This window comes from Micropterus dolomieu, linkage group LG13 (assembly GCF_021292245.1).
Source record: "Micropterus dolomieu isolate WLL.071019.BEF.003 ecotype Adirondacks linkage group LG13, ASM2129224v1, whole genome shotgun sequence".
Taxonomy (NCBI): domain Eukaryota; kingdom Metazoa; phylum Chordata; class Actinopteri; order Centrarchiformes; family Centrarchidae; genus Micropterus; species Micropterus dolomieu.
The window spans coordinates 19,272,423-19,288,573 of NC_060162.1; the positions used below are offsets into that span (position 1 = coordinate 19,272,423).

The window sequence follows — 16,151 nt, forward strand, 5'->3', positions numbered from 1 at the left end:
CAATGTCGGAATCAATACAAATACATTGTTCACTATGTTTAGTCATATAATTGACTTTTATAAAAGTGTGTATATTAATACTCAGTTTCACACACTGCCATAAAAAGGAAGCACATACAACTTAATTAAGAACATTGTTTATTCAACAGCAGATCTTCAGTAATAAATAAATGCACAGATTATTCATTCCACAATAAAATTGAGGGAAAGTAGGTTTTTTTGTTTTTTTAAATATAAATGTCCAAGTGGAGGATTGATATTGCCATGACGGGTAAACAGCATTGACCAGACAGAGGACAGTCAAGTCAGATGGACTAACACAGAGAGGCTGAAAGACAGACAGGTACCACACAGATGTGTACAAAGTATTGCGTTTTTCACCGACTGGCTTTCTATTCTCTCTCTCTCTCTCTCTCTGTCTCACTCTCTCTACATAGACAAAATGTCTTTATGTTAAGTCTAGTCAGTCTACCATCACCATGATGTAGAAATCAATTATAAATACAGTATTGCATCACTTCAAAGTGCTACAGAGATAGGTGCCGACAATCTCCAAAACAGAAAAGGGTTTGTCTTCTTTGAAACCCTGTGTGTGTGTGTGTGTGTGTGTGTGTGTGTGTGTGTGTGTGTGTACACATCAGGACCCGTGTATAAAAGCAATCATGGGTGGACTTTGTGCCTTTGGATGTCTAACACGGAGTGTAGAGCTTAGCTCGGTCAAAAGCAAAAGCAATACAAACATTGTCTGAAAATGTCATTAAGAAATGTGCTAAAAAGTCACTGCTGTTGTTGTATTGCATGACTTCAAGGAGAGCGCTGTGGACAACCTTTAAAAAACAGGGGAGGATTATGGTTGTGTTGAACGGGTGTGTGCGCACATCAGGACTCAGATATACACATAATGAACTGATTCATAAGGACAACTTCCTGTTATTGGATTATGGCCTCAAAGTTCTTCTCTTTTTTTTCCAGCATGGATTTAAAAAGTGAAACCTGGATTCCCCTCACAAGGAACAACACTGAGGGTCCCTGATGTTTGCCAAACAGAGTGTAAACCACTCATGTTTGGTAGGTGAATCCGTGAAAACATCGGAGGATATATGCGTGAAAATGTGGTCCCTAAAATCTCACCAATTTAAATGTCTATTAATGATTTAGCAAGTTTGTCTTTGTTGCTTTGGAAATCTATTCAAACATTGCTTTAACTCTATAGCTTAAAAAGTCTTGTCAGCCTGAAAAATTGCTATTCTGAGTCTGCTGCCTAATATGGACTTCCACCTACTCAAATACAGTATATTATGTGTTTGTGTCCATCTGTGAGTGTGCGTGAGAAGAGATGAAGAGAGAGGCTTTTTGCTGTTTTGCCATTGTGGAACAAGAGGCCTGTGGTGCACTGCTGAGATGTTTTTAAGTCTGACTAACATTCAGCAATCTGCTCCCTAGCAGCTAAGAAAAAATGATCATTCCACTGGCAAATCCAGGAATGCCTAAATCCACTGGACACCTTTATGAACAAGGCACAAACATCTTAAAAAGGACCATCCGCTGGTGGTGCACATTTTAGCCCATAAATTGAAGAAATTACATCCTACAGGAGCAAATGTATTCAGTTCACTTGGGTACACTATGAAAATAAACTCGCAGAAAAGAACAGAAACAGACGGATTAAAACATACAAAACCACCAGCATGCTTCTTTATGTAGCTTTCTTCAAGTGCCACTGTGCTCCAAAATAAGCCTTGCGATAAAAGCAAAATCCAGGAAAAAGACGACGTGTCACAAAATGTCCCAGAACTAACATAATGCTCTTTAAGCGATAATAAATTTTTGTGACCCCGCCATTCTCTTGGGGCTTTTTCTTTCGGTCGATTCGTCCATAACAACCCTTTTTGTGATGTAGCAGAAGGGGGTTTCCTACAGTGTGTATCAGGGGCCTGCAGTAGGGCTTCCCGGTCCATTTATGAGGGCCCTGGCCTTTTTTTGGCATCTAATTTTATTTATTTAGCCTCTCTTGTGAGGAGATGAGGAGCAGAGGAGAGGGGGCGGATGGGGTGAAGATGAGAGGCAGAGATGAGAGGAGGAGGAGGAGGGACGGAATATAAAAGGATAAAAAGGAGATGAGAGGAGAGGAAGGTGTGTGTGTGTGGGAGGAGGGGGGTGCAGGAAGAGGACGTATGAAAGACAGGAAGCTCCGGTCAGATCGCCGGCAGAGCACCTGTCACCGAAGAGGCTCCTGCTTTCTATCAGCATCTCCTCCCCTCTTTTTTTCCATCCATCTCTTTTGTCTGGCAACAGGAGGGACACCCAAAGGGGAAAGAGCAAGTGCTTAAAATTCCTCCTTCCTTCCTGTGTCCATCTCCTCTCCTAAAGACCTGTTGTCTCCATAGCAACAGGCCCTGTCTTCATACTGAGCTTATTCAGTTGGTAGTCGTGAACGTGTGTAAGCACAGAGAGACAGAGAGAAAGTGTGTGTTCGCTGCTGCTCATGCCTCTCCGTGTCAGTGTTTGTGTGTCAGTGTGCCTCTGTGCATGTTGTTGTTGTTGTTGTTGTTGTTGTTGTTGTTTCTCACGGAAGAGGGTGTATCGTCAGTAAACATCAGTCCAGCACTCCATCCAAACTCATTTACTGAAACGAGTTACAGTTCATTTTTGGTCAATTTGAATAAATGTTGTGTTGAAATGGAAGGAGTGCTGGCTGGTTTCTGAACTTTAAAAAGTGTTTCAGTCTTTGAGTTTTGACTCAGGCACCATGACACTTCTCTCACCCGTACTGGAAGCATATTTATACTGCAGCGGCCAGTAAGACTTGACAGATCGTCCAGCCAATGACAGCCCAGTCTGTGCTCAGTTACTTTGTCGGGGGAAGTATGTGATTGGCTATCCATCAGCAACCGGGGGAGGTCGTGATCTGGCTGTGGTGCAGGTAGGCGGGGTTCACCACTGAAACCGGGAAGTTGAAAATGAACGGCGAGGTGGGCGTGGCTGTTGTCGAGGTGGTTGTCGTTGAGGACTTGGGCCCGAGCAGCGGGCTCGCCGTGGCCGCCGCTTCGGCGGCACACGAGGTGGCGAGGAGCTGCGACTCGAACTGCAGCAGCTGCCCCATGAAGCTGAAATTAGGGGAGATGATGCTGCGACGCCGGCGCACAAACTCGAAGGCTTCGTCGAGACGCACCCGCTTCCTCTTCATCAGGTAGGCCAGGCAGATGGTGGCGGAGCGGGAGATGCCTGCTTGACAGTGGACCAGCACTCGCCCACTGGAGTCCCGTACTGAATCTGAGGAGAGAGGGGGTCCAAAGTCAGAGGTTTCTATGGACAGTAAAAATAATTCAGTTTTTATAAGCTACTACAAAAATCTCTCAACATCTACAGAATGGACTGGCTTTTTCCTGTAGCGCCACCAAGAGGTTCTGTGGTTTTGAATGAAATGTCAAAACAACTGATGGATAGGTCGCAAAGAAATTTGGTACAGACCCCCGTACTCCCCCGCCCAATGATTAGTGAGAAGTTTGGGTATCCAATAGCTTATCATCTAGCGGCATGTTCAGGTCAAATGTTTGATTTGTCCATTTGTGTTTATGGCCAAATGCCTGCAGAACGAGTGACATTTCCATCAGCCTTAGCCATGCTTGGCAAATGTTAACCGGCACGCTAACACCCTGAACTAAGATGGAGAACACTGTAAACAAACTATCACCTTAAAATGTAATTTCTTTTACAGTATTTTTAACCCAACAGATGTATAGTGACGCTTTCCCCTCAAGCTCTTTTCATTTCCCCTTCCGGTGCAGTCAAACCAGTAGCTAACCTCAAAGTGAGAAAGCAGCAAATCACATTTAACTGAAACACGCAAGTGCAACAAATTTTGGCTCATCAGCCTCTTTCACACTTCCTCCCCTGTCCTATTTATGTCTCTGCCTCTCTCAGGATGTTCAGACGCATGCAATTACTTCGATACTGTGAAGATTTATGTAATAGTTTGATTAAAGCGTTTACAGTGATTCAATTTCCCCAACAACCTCACGATTAGTCGTGTTAATGTCCCAGTGCATGTGTAGTGGCCTGCAGGAAATTGGAAGCACAGAATATGAAGAAGATAATGGAGGAACTTCATTTATTGTTTTTTTTTTCCATGTCGATTAATTTAATCTAATGTTGCACCACTGCTGGCTGTGCTGCTCTGTGGATATAAACCCAATGCTTTGAATCCGGGTTCCCTCCATGACCTTTCTGGAATGATTTACTTGCATTTCTGTCTCGCTTGATTGCTAACAACCTCCCTTCCCCATCCCTCATCCTTTGTGCTCTGCTTTTGTCTACATTGTGTCAAACTCTCTTTCACACACAAACAGATTTTCAGGTAACTCCACCACAGCGTCTGTTCACCCAGTAACAGCGGATGAGTCAGACTCTGGTCCCACAGCAGCTAACTATGACGCATACCAGCACTGACACATACACATCAGAGTACAAGCTCACAAACATACAGTCACCACAGGGAAACCATAAACAAACACACACACCCCATGGATATGCAAAGGAATAGCAAATCACACACCTGCCTATGTTATATACACAAACACAAATGAGAAATCACGCTGCAGAGACAGGACTGATTGGAATATTTTATCATTCCAAATGCTATCATCTGTCTTTACCTTGATTGTGTTACATCGTTTTGTTCTGCAATAGATTCAGATGACTAGATTTTGGTTGTTAGATTTTAAATGTGTGTGATAAAGGGCTACTTGGAAATAATTCCGGATTCCGACAAATAAATGTCTGATTTGTCACCATGTGCCTGTGTCCAGTAAACGGAAAGCCTTTCCATTGTAGTTCTCTTAAAAGCTATTTTCTGGGAAAAATTCTCAGACTCCACACGAGAAGTGATGCGCATTACATTCTGGTTTTGGGATTAAAGAAGAGAGGTAGTTTTGCTAGCATGAGCAGCAAAAATGCCAAATATTTGATGGTTTCAGCTTCTCAAATGTGAGAATCGGCTGCTTGATCTTTGTCTTACATTATAGCAAATTTAATATCTTTTGGGTTTTAGACTGACAAAACAAGACATTTTCTGCCACCTTAAGCACAAGGAAATTGTGATGGGCATTCTTCTGCTGTTTTATAGACAAACCATTAATAGAGAAAACAATCTTCAGATTAATCGATGATGAAAATAATCGTTAGTTGCAGCCCTACATATGTCTGTCATTAATATTAAAAAGGTCTTTGACATCTACCAGCAGGAACTGCAAGAGCTTGCACACAATCACTCCAAAATGAATGAACAAATAAACATAACTCGGATGAAATGTTTTAGTATGTGACCTAAAAACGAACCACAATAACATGCTGCAGCAGGAAGCTCATTTAAATTTGTGGTTATCCACCATGGATCACACCCATACATGCAAATCACACACTTCCTCACTGACCTATGAACTCAATAGCCTCCAGGAACCAGCAGCTGATGTCTTCTTTATGGTTGTCCTCCACAGGAATACATTTGTACTGGTACGCCCCCTCGAAGTGGTTGGGACAGTCGGCGGACACATTCAGCAAGGCGGAGATTCCTATGGCGTCCAAGACCTCTTTCTTTGAGGCGTGGAGGGCGCTGCCAAGGTAGAGGAATGGGAGGATCTCAACTGGGCCACCCTGAACGAAAGACATATGGGTGGACAATGATAAATTAATTATTTATTTCTAAAATCAGCAGTGAAGAGGCAGATTTTCTGATCGGAGGCAGTTTGTGCATTAATCATTCATTAATTCACGTCATTGAGTCATTACATGGAGAAACATTTCCTGACCCAACCTAACTTAGAGCCATGTTAGACATAATTTACTTAAATGAATAACAGCTTACATGATAAGACAAAGAAGCAGAGGCCAAAGACCAGATGTCTTCAGTGAAAGTGTGACCTCGCTTAAATATTTTTTTTTAAATCACATTAGCCATGCTTATCATCGGCCAGGGTTAGCTTATTATCTGTGATTAATGTGGGGTCATTCGATACGGGCCATTTCGTTTGTTTCAAGCTGGGTTATTTCCCCATAAGGAAACACATCTTGCTGTAGGAGCTGCGTGTCTGATGGGCTGACTTATGTTTACATGCTCAGACCATAGAAATTCAGTGGAAATAGCGTGTTATTGATTCATCTGCAAGAACAACAGATTTATCCCGGTGATTTACATTCGCCATTCTGTCATGCTTCATTGAGGACACCTTGTACTTTTTCAGTGATCACACTTCATCGGTGGAAAGAAAGAACTGTTCTTCTGAGAAAAATGTGCTGCACAATTCTGCAACATTTCCTCTGAAAGTCAGCTCTACTCAAACATGTGTTTGCAGCTGATACAGTGTAAGCAAAAGTACTACGTGCTACTGCATACTGCACAGTACATGCTGTTATAGCACTGACTGAGACATGACTGAATATGTCAATCTATTTGTCCTTTCTGGTTTAGTTGTGTTTTGGGTAATAATATTAACTGTTGGCCATAACATTTAAATGCCTAAGCCAACACACAACCAACATCGTTTTTATGATTAATAGCAAATGTTGGTTTCCACTAATATTTATGCAAGCTGTGTTTTATCTGTTGCTGTCTTATGCATATTATAAAGAGGAAATATTTAACTGAACATATATATGTGTGTGTGTGTGTATGTGTATGTGTATATATATATATATATATACACACACACACACACACACACACACACACACACACACACACACACACACACACACACACACACACACACAAAAATATTTATAAAATATTCTAGTCTAAATTACATATATCCTGATGTTTACATGCACCAATCCAACTTTGCCAACCCATTTTTGTTTATCTTGAAACATATTTCAAACCTTATTCTAATGTAATAGTGGAAGTATTGTTTTCCCTGTCATTGGATCTGAGGGGTCAGTCGGTTGCTGGTCTATACCGGTAGTGAGGCTTATTGACAAGAGCTCTGTCTGTTTATGTCACTGCTGCTGACGAACTTGGTACTGACACAGCGTCAGGAAATGATCAATACTGCTAAGAGATGTAATGTGAGGAGGGGGGGAGGGGTAAGGGGGGTTGTTAGAGAGGAAAATAGCGCGTGAGATACCCAACTGGCTATTCTACCAGGCCTATCGTTTCTATGCTGCAACAGGAAGCTACAGTGTTCCTGGAATAAAACTCCCACCTGACAGTGTGGCTGAGAGACTATCAAGCATTTTTCTTAGAAAACACAGAGGACTGCCTGTGTCTCTCTCCTCATGCATTCCAGGGGAATTACACCCACACCACATGTGACTGTGAACATTGCATAAAGTCTGCAGGCTCAAATGGCAGACCACTAACAAAAACCAGGCCACACAGGTCACAGGAAGTGGCGCAGAGGTGAATCAATGGTGAACTACGGCCTCCAGTGCAGCCTATCAAAAGACAAATAACTGATTTAAATAAAAAGTGGATTTTCATTGGTTTACATTGAAGAAGCAAGTCTGTGACTTCACTTCTTTGGACACCCAGACTAGATGGGCAAATGTGGTTGAATGAATGTGGGAAAGTGAACAACCGTTGCATAGCAAGACAAATAACGTCCAGTGTTTGCACACGGCAGCTCTCTGCGTCAGTATGTGAAACTGAACAGCATAAAAAGCTGAAACAAAATCATGCATTTAACAGTTTTTTCTGTTACATATTATTATGAACTCAACACTTTTAGTCTAACCGAGTAAGCTAATTAAAGACATCGCTTTTTGGTGTGGTAACTGTTTTTTTTTTTACATTGAAAAACGCTCATTCGTTTTTAGACTGAACAATTGGCTGTACACACACTCAGTAGCAGTTCACACATGAACTACATCAGATTGACACCAGTGGTACTGCTGTGTTTTACCTGGTCATGGTGTGGTGTCCCACAAGACGAGCAAGCAGAGTCGATACTGGACTGGCTGGTGAGGGACGGTAAGGATTTGGTCTTTAAACAATACTCTGGGTACTCTGTGAAAAACCTGTCGTATCCACCTGGAAAGGAGACATAAGATATAATTACACCACTCTAGAAAAATGACTATAGAGTAAGGCACCTCATTAGAAATAACATTATAGTAAAACATGAGAGATTCACTCAATACTGGGGACCACCAGAGCCTCCAGGAACATTACAGAAATAGAGATTATTATGCATACGCATATTTGAGGACAAAAGAAGCATGGCTAACCACATTAATATCCCAGTACCATTTGCACCAGGATTTATTTACTGAAACCGACCCCTGACCTACTCTGTCCTGTATCTACTGCCGTGGATTTGAAAACAATCTCATCATCCCTTTGCTTTTATTATATAGGCTGACCACCGCTCTCTGCACCTCAGGGATCAAATCAGATTAACTGGGAAAATGTCGTCTTCGTAAGCTACATACATTCACTCCTGTGCTTCAAGGCGCCTGCGTCATTAGGATGCACACACACACACAAAAAGAATGCGCCACAGCTTGCAGCTTGCAGCAGCTTTGGTTTTCAGATTTCCTGCAGTCTAAATATAGTCTGGTGGGTAAATCGAGTGTTGATTTTAGATTTAGACAGCTTCCCATCTATCATTTACCCCAGGCAAACTGTTTCTGAAAGGATCACGGGTGTCCTGTAAGTCCCTCCGGTTTGATGTGGCTTGTACGCATCAGCATTACCTCATTCACTCAGCTCACGGCCATTGGTCTGTGTGTGTATGTGTGTAGCTGTGAGTGACCGAGCGAGTGTGTGTGTGTGTATTGTAAAATTCAAAAACAGATAAAATAAAAATGAAACCAGTGTATAAAAATAGAGCAAGCACAGTTTGCAGCACATTTCAATCTCTGGTTTATAGGCGAAGGAGCAGCTACGAATATTCAGTAGCTTTATGAAGGCATTAAAATAATATTGATATGTTGGTTGAAAAATAAAATGAGCTATGCCCTAGATAGGCTGGTGGCATATCCATTTAAACTAGGCTATTAATGAAATGTGGAGAAATTATTTTTATTATCATTGATTAAATAAACATAATCATTAACAGAAACATATAATCTTCCAAGCAAGTGTACTGTTATCATTACTATTTTCATTGTACATTTTAACTTTGACTAATATAAGGGCTTATTCAAGAATAAACGCCATATGCAGGAGGAAATAACTCACCTATTTTGAGCAAAAAAAAAATGTTTTATAGGTTATTGCCCCGATTAAAGGCTGATTTTAACAATGTATCAAGGGAATAATATATATATTTTTATGCCTCTTTATCACCCTATATTAGAATAAAGTACCCTTCATCAGTTATATTAAATGAAATGCTTCCATGGACCTTTTGAGGCTGAATCCTGAAATGTAATGACCACGTTGAGTGAAGCCTATTTTCTCAACATTAGCCCACATGCAGAGGCTGACCCATTTAAAGAGTGTAATAATAAAGCACGTATTTACCTTTGAGTAGGTATATGCGTGTGCCGGAGGAGTCCCTGCACAGCGCGTTGAGCACCACAGTCAGAGTGCTGTCCTCATTCACCGCGTCGGAGTCCTGCGTCCTCTCATCGTACAGCACCGCGGCGGAGTACATCCCGGAGCGGACGCGGACTCGGACCTCCTCCTCCCCGGCCAGTATCTGGTCCAGGCTCAGCACGGAGCCCTTGGCCCTGCGGCGGACGATAGTGTTGCAGCGGGCGTTGACGGCACCGCGTATGTGCCCCGCGCTGAAGGCGAGGAAGGAGCGGCAGTCCAGCAGCAGGCACTTGGCGCTGTCGTCCTTCAGGAGCCGCTTCAGCACCGGGCAGTCCATCTCGCCCAGGTCCACCATCGTGCGTCGTTTCAGTGTGCTTGTGTAGGCTTACTGTCGCTTATCTTCGTCTCTCTCTCTGAGCCCCCACCGCCCTCCAAACCTGGAGAAGGCACACCGATCCTGCGGTGGATTCCCTTTTTTAGCGCATCACACCCTGCATTGTAACCGCGTTTACTCTTTACGCTCCGATCCGGTCAACTAGTGCTCTTTCTCCGTCTCCGAGTGTTTCTCCTCAGGGTTGTTTCTCTTTTTTTCCTCTTTATTTTATGAATGGGTGCATCGCGTCACGGCGGAGGTGACGTCAACCGATAGCAGCCTATCATAAAGCGTTGAGTTTCCCGTCCCCTTTCCCCCTCTGCCGTTCATTCATAAAAAAAGACAGACATCAATGAAAGGAGAGCCGATTGAGATTAGACTCCACGAGGTGCACAGTGGAGTTTGGCACTCGCCATGCCTTAGCAGCTCGAGAGGACGATTTATGATGAAATAAAAGATTAAGGCTAAATGGAGTTCTAAATCGCAGTCTTAAAGCCCACAGCCCAGTGTTACACCCTGTTAGCGTCTGACCTTTGTTTTATTTATTTGTGGAGAGTCCTGTAGGCTAATCGACATAGTAGAGATGCTTCATGTAGCCTACTTTATCTCCCCCAGGCATAGGGGGTCATGTGTTTAGTCATGTGTGCCTGTGTATATCTGACACAGCTAATCTCGCATACTACTGGACTCATCAGCATAATATTTTTTAGCCACATTTATGACTGTATGCTCAAGGACCTCTTGTGTTTGCAGTGATTTTATTGTAAATCTGTATTTTCAGCAGTAGGCCTATTCGCCATTTATATATGCTCTGGCATTGGCATCATCTAGGCTCATCTTTATCTGGCTTAAAAACAGACATCAACATCATCTTAAACCAGAACATCTGCTGATGAATTCCATAACCGATATGTTAAGAACCATTAAAGTTAGGCATGGTATGAGTTTAATAATCCCAGTTTTTTGTTGTCTTCGCCATCTTGAATCTAGGTCTAAGGGAGCTGGGAGAGACAGCTGAGTTTGATTCTGAGTTTTGAAAGAAATTTAACAAAACTAGCTTATGAAGAAAAACAAGCATAGCAGCTAAAGTACTGCATCTTTTTCTTGTCATTGTTGAAGATAAAAAACAGAGGTTAAAGAACAGTGAATATTGGACATATAGTTGTCATTTGGCCAGAAACACAACTGCAAATTTATGCTAATGTTGATTTGAAGTAGGCAGTTGTTTGCGAACATTTTAGCCATAGAAACTTTAAAAGATGGCATTAGTGATGTACATTTGTGTCAGCTTGTTTTGGTGTTTTTCTCCCCCCTAGTGGCCAAAATCAACTAATGCAGCTTTAAGGTCATATTACTTCATCTACATTTAACACGTAACTTAAATGCAATGCCAAAATGTTATTTTAATGTTAAGTTTTAATTGGAATATGTGACATTTTCTTCTAATATTAGCAAAATTAAACTGAAACTGTATTTTATAAAATTTTCACCTATAATGTGTGTAATGTGCTGAGAGATGTGCTGGACAGCAGGTGGGCGTGCTTACGTTCGCTGATGTACGCACACAAACGTTTGTGTGCGCGTTCATATACGTCTGAGCGTGCATCTGTGTGTGGGTGTGCAATCCTACAAGCAGAAACGCAATTTACATCTTGTATCACAGAGCCTTCGCAAGCGTGCTCAGGTATTTGCATCTTGATCTCATTTCCATGGTTAAAAGAGGAAAGAGAGCAGCACGGCAGCAGATGAGAGGAGGAAAACGCAGACACCCTGACACAAACAGACTGGCTGCAAAATAGCCAGACACCACAGCCGAAAGAGTCAGACATAAACAGACTCCATAAAAAGCTGATCATTAATACTGCATCATGGACCTGGATGGATGTTTAAGCTTTTGTTCACGGGTCTTTATGCTCAACTCTGAAATGTTTATATTATTTTTATTTAATATGAAGATGTAATTTGTGTAACATAAGTAGGCTATGATCTGACAGCAATTTTGAAAATGCAGACAATCAGTATCAGAAGAGGCTTGTTTCCAACCCACTACAACTTCTTCGAAATTCTTCGTGTTTAAGTCATGCTTCTGTCTGACAAAAAAGACTGTCTGGACTCAACAGTAAGCAAAAGCTGAACCTCAAAAGAGGAAATGTGGCAGCCAGTTCATGGTTATTATATTATATTATATTATATTATATAGGTATTTTGTATGAAAACTGAAGTCACTCTTTGTACACACTTCTGTGTGTATGCGAATGTGTATATAGTGAATATGATGCGCAAATAGTTAACAGAAGCACTGTAGCAAAAAATAACACATGAATGAAAGGACCTTGAACATGAAGATGGAGAGGTGAGAGAAGGTGAGATGGAAGACGCGGCAGCACACCGTGGATGTAGAGGAGGAGATAAAGAAGAGATAAAGGATGACAAAGAAGGAGAGGGCTGAGGGATGGATGACTGATTGATTAAGAAAAAAGAGGGGATTATTTGTGCTGGATTGCAGCCTCTAGTGTCTCACATCAGCACACACATGTACACACCACGCCGCATTACTACCAACCCTAAACAATGCCTCACACAGGCGGGACGGTACTGCTGCCGTAGCAACAAGGGAGAGGTGTGGGAGGGCGGAGACAGCAGGCAGGAGGCTGCGAGGGGATTGGCCGGAAACAGACTCTACACTGATGTCATCCCTATCTCCCTTTACTCTCCCCCGCACATCCATTCATCCCCTCACATCCCTCGCCTGCATGCCGTCATCCGTCAATACAGTGGACAAGAGAGAGAGGAAATTTTGTATACGAGCTTTGCACACGTCAGTGTTGGTAAATATCTCTCATCTTTTACTCCAGTCCTCATTTTATTTCTCATCATCCCCTCTCTCTCTATAAATATGTCATCAATTCATTTTTTATTTACAGGCACAACGTTTATAACATTTTGAAAATACGATGGAGTTAGTCAAAGGGCTATTTTTCATCTGTAGTTCCTAGAGTATACTACAACTCATATAGCCCTCACAAAAACAGTTGAGCATGCAGAGCAATAATAAGAAGGGAACATTAATGTGAGTAAATATAATAAGGACTATATTATTATGCAAATTGCCAGGCACTAATTAAAATATGCAACACAGAAGCATAATCTACATTACATGCAAACAAGCAACAGAATTTTTTTTAGCAACCTTGCACAGACAGACCAATAGTCCAGTGTCTCCTGGCCACATGTAGAGGTGTCCTTATGATGTGCACAATGCTCCCAGTGGTCAAGCCAGCACTTTGCATTGGTGTGTGTGGGTGAATGAGAGACTCATCCTACTGGTATAAAAGTGCTATATAAATGCAGTCCATCTAGCATTAAAAATAAATACTAACAGAGCTGACCCATTTATTTAAAGGAACAGTTACATAAATTTTCAGAAATACGCTTTTTTGCTGAGTGTTACAGTAGTAGATGGAAACCATTGTCATGTTTTTTACGCTAGAAGCAGGGAGAAAACAGCTATTCTGGCTCAGTGTAAAGGAAAAAAAGAATCTGCCCTACCATTACCTTTTCTCCTCACTAATAAACACAATGTATTTCCTTTGTCCAAACAAGATATAACATTAATTAATAAGCTTCAGAGGTACGAGACAGAGCAAGGCTAGCTGCGTACTAACTGTTTCCAGTTCCAGTCTTTAGGCTAAGCTAAGCTAGCCAACTGCTGGTCGCATCCGAACATGAGTGTGGTATCAGTCTACTCATCTAACGCTTGGCAAAAAGCAAATAGGTGTATTTCTCAAAATGTCAAACTAACCCTTTAAATTAGCTCTAAACAACTAGTATGTAATGGAGTTGTTGTACTGCATGTTTATAATAAAATAGTAGTTAATAATAGTGCAGTGAACTGCTGCTGTTTAATAATGGACATCCTGCATACATTGAGTACATGTAAAGTCTGATAATTACAACACAAACATACCATAAAAACAACACGCACGCACGCACACACACACACACACACACAGACTTATGAGTGTGTAGATCTGTCCCACTCTCTAATCCCATAATCCAGTAAGCCTCAACTGAGGGCTGCTACATTTTCATGAATGAGTCGGAGAGAAAGAGAGAGAGAGATGGACAGAGAGGCAGAGTTATGTGTGTGAAAGAGTAAAAGAAGAATGAATATATGAGGCACAAATGATGAGAGAGAGGGACTGTAAGGACACATGTGAGAAAAATAAATAGAAAAAAGACACAGAGAGTAAGCGAGTGGCATGGCGAGGGTTATTTTCTCTCAGAGGCATGTTGATTCTCCTGCAACACAGGGACGAGTTTGCGTGGCTGACAAGCAGTTTAACCTTTCCACTGGAATGACTAAATCACAAAGATGATATTTTTCCACTCGTCTGGTGAAATAAAAACTGTGATCAACCACATTTCCTCAGGCCTATTATGCTTGATGGTCACATGCATCAAAAGGACAGACTCTTGGACCATGCTATTATATTATTATCATCTGTTTTTAGAAAAAATATACAACAAGTCTCTTGCGCATAATGAAAGGCTGGTTCACGGAAATCACAGAAAAACATGCTTAGTGCTCAGAGCAAGGTAAAAGAAATAAAATACGCTACCGCAATGTGTCCCAGTTACTCAGGACAGTGAATGGCTCGCTGCTGCCAAGGGGTAAGTGAGAAAACATCAAGATTTGAGTGAAATGACATTTTGAAGTTTAAAGAACTACACTGACTATTTCTACGGTTCCCTAAATGTCAGTGGTTTCCCAACCTTTTTGGCTTGTGAGCTCCTAAAATGAAGCAATGTCTTGGTAATGTCTCAGTTAATGTCAATTGGCACCGTTTTTTAATTTCGGTTTTAATATATTTTTAGTAAGTAGTTTTTTTTAATTTCTCATATTTTTCTCAACACACCACATTTTCTAGTGTCTTCTGGCCATTTTTATCTAAATCGAATATTTATATCAACAGATATTTTGATTTCTGTTGCTTGTTGTTTTGATTTAGGTTTTCTGCCAATGACAGTTGGTGTTGCTTTGATTTCTGCCGCCTTTAAGATGGAGGCTGAAACGCTGGTGTTTGTGGGTTGATGCCATGTTTGACCAGAGCTGTTTGTGTAGACTCTGTGGGTTAATGAGTAATAAAACAGGTCACCAGCTGCTTATCCTCATTTCAATGGATCAACTTACTGAACAACACACACACACATGCTGAAACACAAAGATGTGAGGCCATTGCACTGAATCCCTTCTTCACATGCCCTCACATGCCAACCTACTGAACCAGAGGCTCCAGACACTCTGTCCGCGCACACACACACGTGCCGTATTGCCTCTTTACTCCCACTAGTTATTGTGAATGTGAATTGTGAGTTTCTCATTTGGTCGTTGTGTTGCCTACTTCCTCCTCAGGTAGTGCAAACAAGAGACTATTTGACAATCCTTCACTTCTGGCATGAATGAGCTGCAGTTTGAGGGAAATGTATGTTTATTTTCAATGTTAATCTTTATTTAACTAGGATAGTCTAAACTGAATAAATTTACAATGATGACCTGGCAAGAAGAAGAAGTTGGGAAACTAAAACGAACAATGGGACAAACCAAAATACAACAAGTCAGCAGAATTTAAACAGTAGAGTATAATCCTAACTTCATTAAGTTGAACCTTATATAAGGTGCTGGTAGGTGGATTGTGTTACCTTTGGACAGAGCCAGAGCAAATAAACATGTTTCCCAAACTATTGAGTGTAGATTTCTTTCCTCTGTGCTGTTAGCGCTACCTGCTAAGCTCTTAGCACTTTGAGGAACACGCAACACTTCTTACGTCCACAGAAACCAATAACCAAAAAGTAAGACCAAGTAATAAATGCTACCAGTGGTAAAGTCTGACAGAAAATGCACATTACATAAAGCACATCTTTGCTTGACATGGAGGACTGTTTTTACAGCAGCATGACATTTTCAACCCAAACTATGGCATATAAACCTAAAGTAAAAGTTACATTATAGAGTAAACAATCTTTCAATCTCTTTCTCTCTCAAACACTAACAAAAAAACACTTCTTACTCATTCAAATCTCACTGTGTGTTTTGAATAGCCAAAGCAGCACGGTATGGAGAGATCATATTAAAATCTATTCTTTAGTCAAAAATCTGTAACCCAGGGACCTGCGTGCAGCCAAGCATTCTTATTACGTCTGCAACATTTTTTAAACTATGCAACTAATACAAATATTGTTTTAGTAAATGATAATGGGAGAGTAGTTCTTGACAACAGCCTGGAGAAGTACCTTCCT

The 16,151-nt window shown here is 41.4% G+C and overlaps 1 protein-coding gene across 1 annotated transcript; it reads right to left on the bottom strand.

Moving 5' to 3' along the window:
- Window positions 1-121: 121 nt before the first annotated feature.
- dusp4 (dual specificity phosphatase 4) lies at window positions 122-10,051 on the bottom strand. The gene is made up of 4 exons (XM_046066373.1): window positions 9,464-10,051; window positions 7,899-8,026; window positions 5,433-5,652; window positions 122-3,273 (listed from the first exon to the last, which is right to left on the bottom strand). The coding sequence occupies exons 1-4, from the start codon at window positions 9,831-9,833 to the stop codon at window positions 2,885-2,887; spliced, it is 1,107 nt and encodes a 368-aa protein (XP_045922329.1). The 5' UTR covers window positions 9,834-10,051; the 3' UTR covers window positions 122-2,884.
- Window positions 10,052-16,151: the final 6,100 nt, after the last annotated feature.

Bases quoted from the DNA above. Each gene is read 5' to 3' on its own strand.
- dusp4 (XM_046066373.1), bottom strand. From the start codon at position 9,833: ATGGTGGACCTGGGCGAGATGGACTGCCCGGTGCTGAAGCGGCTCCTG. The intron at 8,027-9,463 runs GTAAATACGTGC...TCTCCTTTCCAG, and splicing joins ACGCATATACCTACTCAAAG to GTGGATACGACAGGTTTTTC. The intron at 5,653-7,898 runs GTAAAACACAGC...TCTTTCGTTCAG, and splicing joins GGACACCACACCATGACCAG to GGTGGCCCAGTTGAGATCCT.